General features: G+C 39.5%; 1 protein-coding gene across 1 annotated transcript; it reads right to left on the bottom strand.

Moving 5' to 3' along the window:
* Positions 1-5228: 5228 nt before the first annotated feature.
* On the bottom strand, positions 5229-6881 carry LOC311092592 (retinal cone rhodopsin-sensitive cGMP 3',5'-cyclic phosphodiesterase subunit gamma-like). Its single transcript, XM_084129416.1, has 3 exons — positions 6756-6881; positions 5777-5930; positions 5229-5682 (listed from the first exon to the last, which is right to left on the bottom strand). The coding sequence occupies exons 2-3, from the start codon at positions 5916-5918 to the stop codon at positions 5606-5608; spliced, it is 219 nt and encodes a 72-aa protein (XP_083985542.1). The 5' UTR covers positions 5919-5930; positions 6756-6881; the 3' UTR covers positions 5229-5605.
* Positions 6882-8521: the final 1640 nt, after the last annotated feature.

The raw sequence follows: 8521 nt of genomic DNA, 5'->3' as shown, positions 1-8521 counted from the left end.
CATGAACAATTTTAGAAACTGTTCATATAGGAGCTCCAGAAAAAATCCGACAAAAAGTAAGCTGGTAAATTAGTAGTTTTATATAAAGCCCTTCTAAAAGGTATTTATCTGATAATAAATAAACTTAATACCTTGATATTTCTAAGATTGTATTTTGTTAGTGTCGATGCCTAATATGACCAATGGATATAGGCAAGGCAAGGCAAGTTTATTTATATAGCACATTTCATACACAATGGCAATTCAAAGTGCTTTACATAGAAGAAATTAAAATAATAAAAAGAAATAAGAATAATTAAAAACGGTTTAGAAAAATAGAAATAAAATACAGTACAGTACAAACAGTCGGACGAACAGTGGCACAGTGTTCATTCAGTAAATGCATAGCTAAACAGATGTGTTTTGAGTCTGGATTTGAATGTGACTACTGTAGGAGCATGTCTGATCTCCTCTGGAAGCTGGTTCCAGCTGCGGCTGGCATAATAGCTAAAAGCGGACTTGCCATGCTTAGAGTGAACCCTTGGTATTTCTAGCTGATATGATCCTAATGATCTGAGTGATCTGTTGGGTTTATATTCAGTGAGCATATCTGCAATATATTGAGGTCCTAGGCCATTGAATGATTTGTATACCAGTAATAATACTTAAAATCAATCAATCAATCCTAAATTTAACTGGGAGCCAGTGTAAAGACCTGAGGACTGGTGTGATATGTTCATATTTTCTGGTTCTGCTCAGAATCCTGGCAGCAGCGTTCTGTATGAGCTGCAACTGTCTTATGGTCTTTTTGGGAAGGCCAGTGAGGAGTCCATTACAATAATCCACCCTGCTGGTGATGAAAGCATGAACAAGTTTCTCTAAGTCTTGTCTGGAAACAAAGCATCTAATTCTTGCAATATTTTTCAGATGATAGTATGCTGATTTAGTTATTGCTTTGACATGACTACTGAAACTAAGGTCTGACTCTAGTGTCACACCAAGATTCCTGACTTGATGTTTAGTTGTTTGACCCCTAGAGTGAAGGTATGCGTTCACCTTGAGAACTTCATCTTTGTTTCCAAACGCAATGACTTCAGTTTTGTCTTTGTTTAACTGAAGAAAGTTTTGACACATCCAACTGTTGACTTCGTCAATGCATTGGCACAGGGAGTCAATGGGGCTGTAATCGTTAGGCGATAGGGCTAAGTAGAGCTGTGTGTCGTCTGCATAGCTGTGGTAAGCAATTTGGTTCTTTCTCATTATTTGGCTCATTGGGAGCATCCAGGTTGAACAGGAGTGGCGCAAGAATTGAGCCTTGAGGGACTCCGCATGTCATGGATGTCCACTCAGACTTATGGTCTCCTATACTCACATAATAACCTCTCCCATCTAAGTATGACCTGAACCATTTTAGGACTATCCCAGAAAGCCCCACCCAGTTTTCTAGCCTGTCAAGAAGTATGTTATGATCGACAGTGTCAAATGCAGCACTGAGGTCGAGTAGTACCAGCACTGATAATTTGCCTGTATCAGTATTTAAGCGAATATCGTTTATTATCTTTATGAGCGCTGTCTCTGTGCTGTGGTGCGGTCGGAAACCAGATTGAAAATTGTCAAAGGATCCATTTGAGCATAAGAATTTGTTCAGCTGATTGAAGACAACTTTTTCAATGATCTTGCCTATGAAAGGAAGATTTGAGATCGGTCTATAGTTGCTTAATATGGTCTTATCCAGATTGCTCTTTTTCAGGAGGGGCTTGACAACTGCAGTTTTCAGGGAGTTTGGAAAACTCCCAGAGAGAAGTGAGGCATTTACCACTTCTAGAAGATCTGCTTCTAAACTGTTTAACACACTTTTGAAAAAAGATGTGGGAAGTGTGTCAAGAGCGCAGGTTGATGTTTTAAGGTGCTGTACGGTTTCTTCCAAAATTTTGCCATCAATTTCTTTGAAATCAGACATAGTAACTACTTTCTCAGGTGGTCTGATCTGTCTGACCTCAGTGCAACTCAAGCATGTGCTGATCACCTTTCTGATATTATTGATTTTCTCAGAGAAGAAAGCAGCAAACGCACTGCACTTGTTGTCTGAGAGCATTTCACTGGGAATCTGGCTTGGGGGGTTTGTCAGTCTCTCTACAGTAGCAAAAAGAGTGCGCTGCGCTCTGCTTTTCTGCATTGTCTTTTCATATTTTTGCACTGCTATTGAGTTTCTCCAAGGTGCCTTTTGTCTGCCACTCTTCTTCCTGACTTTAACAGGAGCAATATCATCAATCACACTTTTAACTTTTGAGTTAAAAGAATCAAGGAGAAAATCAACAGAGTCTGCAGATATGCTTGGTGTTAAGGATATAGCCTTCATAAATAGTACACTAGTGTTCTCATTTAAGCATCTCTTCTTGACAGACACAGATCTAGCTTCAGTGGCAGGAGAGATCAATATATCAAAGAAAATACAGAAATGATCAGACAGTGCTACATCCTTAATAACAATCAGTGAAATGTTTAGACCCTTACTGATAAGTAAATCTAGAGTGTGTCCATGATTGTGTGTGGGCCCATGTACATGCTGAGTCAGATCAAAAGTTTTTAAAACAGTATTGATTTCTTTTGCCAAATTGTTTTCTGCACTACCTATGTGGATGTTAAAATCTCCAGCAATGGCAAAACAGTCAAACTCTGAGGTAATTGTTGCTAACAGTTCTGTAAAGTTCTCAGCAAAGGCTGGAGAGTATTTTGGAGACCTGTAAATAATGATAAGTAAAATGCGTGGAGCACCTTTTAACACAATACCTAGATATTCGAAAGAGGGGTAATTCCCAAATGATATTTGCTTACATTGATAGACATCTTTAAAAAGAGCAGCTAGACCCCCACCTTTCTAAACAGCTCTGCAGACACTCATAAAAGTAAATATAGGGGGCGGGCTGCTTCATTGAGGATTGTTGCACTGCAGCTGTCTTCTAGCCAGGTTTCATTTAGAAGCATAAAATCCAGGTTGTTTGTGGTTATTAAGTCGTTGACTAGAAGTGATTTATTTTTAAGTGAGCGAATGTTTAAAAGTGCTAACTTAACAGTCTTACTTTTTGTCCCCACAGCAATCTTAGTTTGACGTGTAATAGGCACCAGATTAGTTGGGTTTGCTGTACGGCTATTGAAGGCCTTAGACTTTCTATCTTGTTATAGAACAGCAATAGAGAAAGATACAGGCACACTGGGTTCCTGCTTGTTCTGTAAACATTTGAGAAAGTTACTGTTATCATAACGGGGACCCGACACACATCACTGAGAGCTGGTATCAGTTGTTTTCGGTTCACCTCAAGCAGATGGAGGAGGGTGTGGGCCCTGGTGTTGTGGCAGAGGCCGAAGAGCTCTCACAGGAGGGGGAGGGCGAGCTGGGCCCGCAGGCTTGGGTGGTTGTGGTGCCTGTCGTTTTTTGGTTGGTATCTGGGGGCTTGCAGCAAAAGAGTGGGATAGTTTGGTTCCAGCATACACCAGTTCTTCCATTTTCTGTGAGAAGCACAGAAGTGGTGATGCTGGAGAGAGGGATAACGTGTCTGGTGAAAGGGGCTGTTGCTCTGGTGTTATCGGAGGCTGTGATATGCTGTCCTGGCTTCCCTGGCTGTTTTCCAGGAAGTCGTCCTTGGGTGCTGAATCTTCGAGCAGTTCTAATATGTCTGTCTGTAGTGAGCTCTGTGGGCAGGGTTCAGCAGAGATTGAGTCCGTGAGCAGAGGTTGTTGTGGCGGAGTGGTGTTATCATTGTCCTTGTGTGATATGTCAACCGCATGTCCATTTTGCTGCTGAAGTCCTGTGGTCATTCATACTGTGTCCAGGTGTGTGTGTACCGTTCAGATTGAGTGGATTGGCACACACTGCAGAAGGATGATTGAGGAAGAAGTAGATATTGTCCTTTAACACTCTTGAACCAAGTTTGTTTGAGTGACGGCCATCTCGATGAAAAAGTTGTCTCTGACTCCAGAAAAGATTGAAATTGTCAATGAAGTTTACTCCTTTTATGTTGCAGGTTTTTTGCAGCCATGTATTTAGCCCAAGCAACCGTGAAAACCTGTTTGTTCCTCTTGCTGGGAGTGGTCCACCAATGTTTGAACTTTCAGTCTTTTAAGTGTTTCAAAAAGTTCATTGAAATCCTTCTTAAGGAGTTCTGACTGCTCTTTATGAATATCATTCTTCCCCACATGAATGATGAGTCGATTTGCAGTCTTATGTTTCATTAGAATGTTCTGAAGTTCCTTGTTTACATCAGAAGTTGTTGCTTGTGGAAGGCAGCACGTAGTTGTATCCCTGCTGCTAATGTTTCTGATTATGGAGTCCCCCACTATCAGAGTCCTGGGCTCGGCTGCGCTCTGAGCTGAGTGCCGCTGTCTGCTCGACCTTGAGCGCCAGTTAGCATCAGTGTTAGCTACTGGCCCATTCAGTCTGTGTTCTATCACATTCATCACATTTTGGGATTCCTCATTTACATTCATTAGCACTTCAAATCTGTTCTCAAGATGTATAGGCGGTGGTAGGAGACCAGTGTTTGCAATCCTTGTCAGAGCTGTATCTGGGGTAGAGGATGCTACTGCGGCAATATGTGATGCTCGTGACAATCTGATGTCTCGAGTGCCTTTGGGTCTCGCTCCCTGTTTGTGCCATCGATTTGTAAGTCGATCGGCTTGTTTCTCTACCTGTCGAGGAGCACTAGTTTCATGGGACTCACCGGCTGTATGCTGAGGGTGTCCATGACGAAGCTCTGTTGTGTGCTCCGTCTGGTTTGGTGGTCCCGTAAGTAACTTTGTTTCAAGAACTGCAATCCTTTGTAAAAGTCTGTGGCAGTTAGTGCAGCAAGAAGATTCTTGAACCAGAAGAGGCATTTTCTCTTATCCTTGTAGGCAATTGTGTTTTCCTTTCCCGGAATGTAAGCTGGTCGGGTAAAAGAATTCTGCGTTTTTGTAGTAATCCAAACTTTGTCGTATGAGCACTGTGCTGATTTGCTGAAGTTAAAATTAGGTGATAAAAGGAAATAAAATATAAAAATATAGGAGATAAAATGTAAAAGCCATAGAGCAAAGCGCGGAGCAGTAAGCAAGGGCGTCCGAACAGTAGCTGAGCAGGAAGTCAAGTGACCAAGATTTTACACACTGAGACTTTTTCATATTTGAACAAAGTGAAATTACTGAACTTGTTTCAAAATGGACCCAGTTTAAAGATTCTTTATCAGTTCTGAAAGAGAAAAGACTAACTACACAAATTTCAGAAAATAAATTTTTATTGTTTTCTACTGCCAAAATCAAGGGTTTTAATTAACCATGAGTTGATTCTGCCGCAGACACAATTACATGTACAGTTCAAAAAAATAAAGTTGATTTGTACATATTTCTGTATTTTACCACAACAATTAGGAGAGAGATGACCATAGCATGATATTGCAGCTCTGAGATCGATTCAAGAGCAAAAGAGTCACTGTACCATTTGTCCTTATTTCCCTCCAAAAAAAATATGAATCATGTCGTTCCTATTTGTGTGTTGGGCTGAAGCATCTGCTGCTGGTTCAGTGTTTGTGTGAGTAATATTACATGATCATATTGGCTGATCAAAGATCTCCAGAAGAAAGCAGAAGGAAAGTTTCTACAAAATTCCATATTTCGCCAGATCGCTGAGCTCCATGTCACCAAAAGCTTCCCAGGGGCAAACCACAGTGATGTCTGTTGAAAACCCAGAGAAAGAAGGTTGTCAGGCTCATTCAAAACACTGAAACAATATTTACATGATGAAGGCGACTGAAATGCCACAGTTTACCTGTGCCGAGACCCTCCATCCCAGGGATGTCATCTCCCATGCCTTTCTGGCCAGGTTTAGGAGCCTTGCTCTTGAAGGTGCGAGTGGTCCTCTGCTTGAACTTTGGTGGCGCTCTCTTCTCAACAGGTGCTGGGGCGTCCATTTCTCTCACTTACTGAAATATAAACAGGCTTACTTTAAAAACGGACTATAAGAGAATATGTCTTGGGCCAGGTTATAGCAACAATTGCTAATTTCCACCTGTAGTCCCTGGCCCTTTACTGATGTCCTTAACAGGTTTACTGTTAATCTTCTCATTTTGGGATTGTGTTAATCTTAATCTGCTGGTTACACAATGAGTAGGTTTATTTACCAACATCTGTTTTCCTTGTGAGATATACAGACAGTGTGAATGATAAGCTCTTTACATAATCATGCTAATTCCGTAGAGGAGATGCTCTAATCCCAGCGCTCTAATTCGCTGTTGAATGTCAACTGTACATTTCAAAGAAATTTGAGTCTTTGAGGCTGTAATCTATGAAAGCTCATTTCCGCCATGGAATAAAAAATAAAAAGGTGATGGAGATAATGGAGAGTTTCCATGTTTCCAATACCAAACTTTTTATTCCGTGGCGGAATCAAGCATCCATGGAAATCACTGCACTTCACCTGTAGTTTAATGTTCAACTGAATGTCCAGGATTGTCATTTTGACTCACATTCTGCTTTTCCTTTTTATTTATTTCCTCTCCATCACTAAATCTGTCTGTTCTTTATCAGTCCACAAAAGTCTTTCTCTCTTTCTCTCTTTGTTTTTATGTTCAGTCTGTTTTGTGGTTTTCTCCTCATGCTCCTCATCCCAGAATTCCTGCTCTCAGTAAACCATGTCTTGTGAATTAACTACAGTCTGTCTGGGTAAAAATAAAATACTGTAGTAATTACCTGGCTGTTTCTCAGTGCATTGTGCTGTAAATGTGTCTCAGGTGAGGCAAATCTCTTACCTGTGCTGGAGTTTCTGGCTCTTCTGGTTCTCTTAGCTTCTCTGCGATGTCTCGCTTCAGATCGTGTCCAGTGTCTCTGCCGGACTCTTTTATAGTGCTCCACTAATCTTCTGATCCTCAAACGCCTCCAACAGAAGCAGATAGAGGGATCAGGAGATTGACACATGGAGTATTTTAAGCACTTCAGGCTCTTACAGCTGAGGACACGCGTGTGGTAACAGTCATAGTTTATTCACAACATCTGCAGTTTGTCTGACAGACATAGACATAAACAAGCGATATACTAAAATATGATGAATGTGTGTTCAAACACCTTTATGGTCATTAGTTGATTAATACATAACACTTTCTCTATCCTCAGTTCTAATCTAATTTTCATATTATCAACACATCCCAGCTAACCAAAAATATAAGAAGAATGTTGTGCTAACGTTCCCATTAGGTTTGGGAAACTTTTTCTGAATGTTCTCTCAAAGTTTAAATGTTTTACAATGTTAATGGAACTTTCCATTTGATAATTTTGCAAACATTATGGGAACGTTACTTTTGAATATTCTCTAAACAACTTAGACAAACTATAACTTTGAAGAATAAAGTTCTATGAATGATGTATAAATAATGTTTTTGTGCTAACATTTTGAGAGCATTATTAAAAACCAGATAACTTTGAACAAACATTCTATTAATGTTACTAAGAAAGTTTGTTCATAACTTTGAGAGAACCTTGACAGTCCCTGTATTCTGCATCGTTCATTTTTATTTTCCATAAATACTTCACCAAATAACCAATCAAATGAATTGTAAGCAAATTTAATCTAAATCTAAAAATAAATCAGTATGTTTTATTTTGATGCTGTGTCTTTTCAACTATGTTCAAATGATTATAGCATCAAATGCTTTGTGCCAACAAACTCAAACTCAGATTTGTGAGTTCATGTTGATTTCATGTTTCTGAACTCAGGTCAAGCTCTTTAAGTCTCTTCTCTAACCTGATCCTAAACATACGGTTATATCTGACCTTTACTAATTAAAGATTAAGCAAGTCTAATCCACAATCCCGATTGGCTGTCCTGACAGTACTTTAGGTTATTATATAATCTGCTAATTAACATATACTGTAATGTTCTCAAGTGTGTTTGTTCACATCTATAGCTGATGAGGAGCTTGTGCTCTTCGGATGGGATTTATATACAGCTACAAAATCTGTCACTGTGGCCAGAACCCTTTCAAAAGATTCATCTTTATACCATATTTACCCCATAAAGGTACATATTAGTACTTTTTGATAGCATTGTACCATTTTTCTGAGAGCGTGGTTGTCATATTTTGAGACATGTTCATACTTTAATATAACAAACTAATATAAACTAATATAAAATTAGCTTGAGACCAACTGGTTAAAAAAAAATAAGTTAAAGTGTGGGACAAGTGTCACAAACACAGAAGGAAACAGACAGGTTTAGGTGCACACAGTGTTTATTTAAAGCTAATATGTTATAAAAGGAATTATATAGAAATGATTTAAAGTCCCCCTGTAATCAATCATTTTATCCCTTAAAACTCATCTTTTATCACCAAAATGACATTTAAGTGTTTTTTTTTTCCTTGAAAAAATTTCTACATGCCTTAAAATAGCTGGAATGTAACTTGACACCCTTGCCTCATTTAGTATGCACGGTTCTGTATGGACCTGGAGAGGTTCTGTATGGAGGAATGAAGGACCTGGAGAGATTCTGTATGGAGGAATGAAGGACCTGGAGAGATTC

Source organism: Abramis brama (assembly GCF_963993115.1).
Source record: "Abramis brama genome assembly, chromosome: 11".
NCBI lineage: Eukaryota > Metazoa > Chordata > Actinopteri > Cypriniformes > Leuciscidae > Abramis > Abramis brama.
Note: the sequence above shows the minus strand (reverse complement) of the source record. Positions and strands in the feature narration are given on the sequence as shown.

What these genes read in the sequence shown, in the direction of transcription:
- LOC311092592 (XM_084129416.1), bottom strand. Translation starts at nt 5,918, where the DNA reads ATGGACGCCCCAGCACCTGTTGAGAAGAGAGCGCCACCAAAGTTCAAG. An exon ending in GATGGAGGGTCTCGGCACAG is followed by an intron (nt 5,683 to 5,776) that starts GTAAACTGTGGC and finishes GGTTTTCAACAG; the next exon opens with ACATCACTGTGGTTTGCCCC.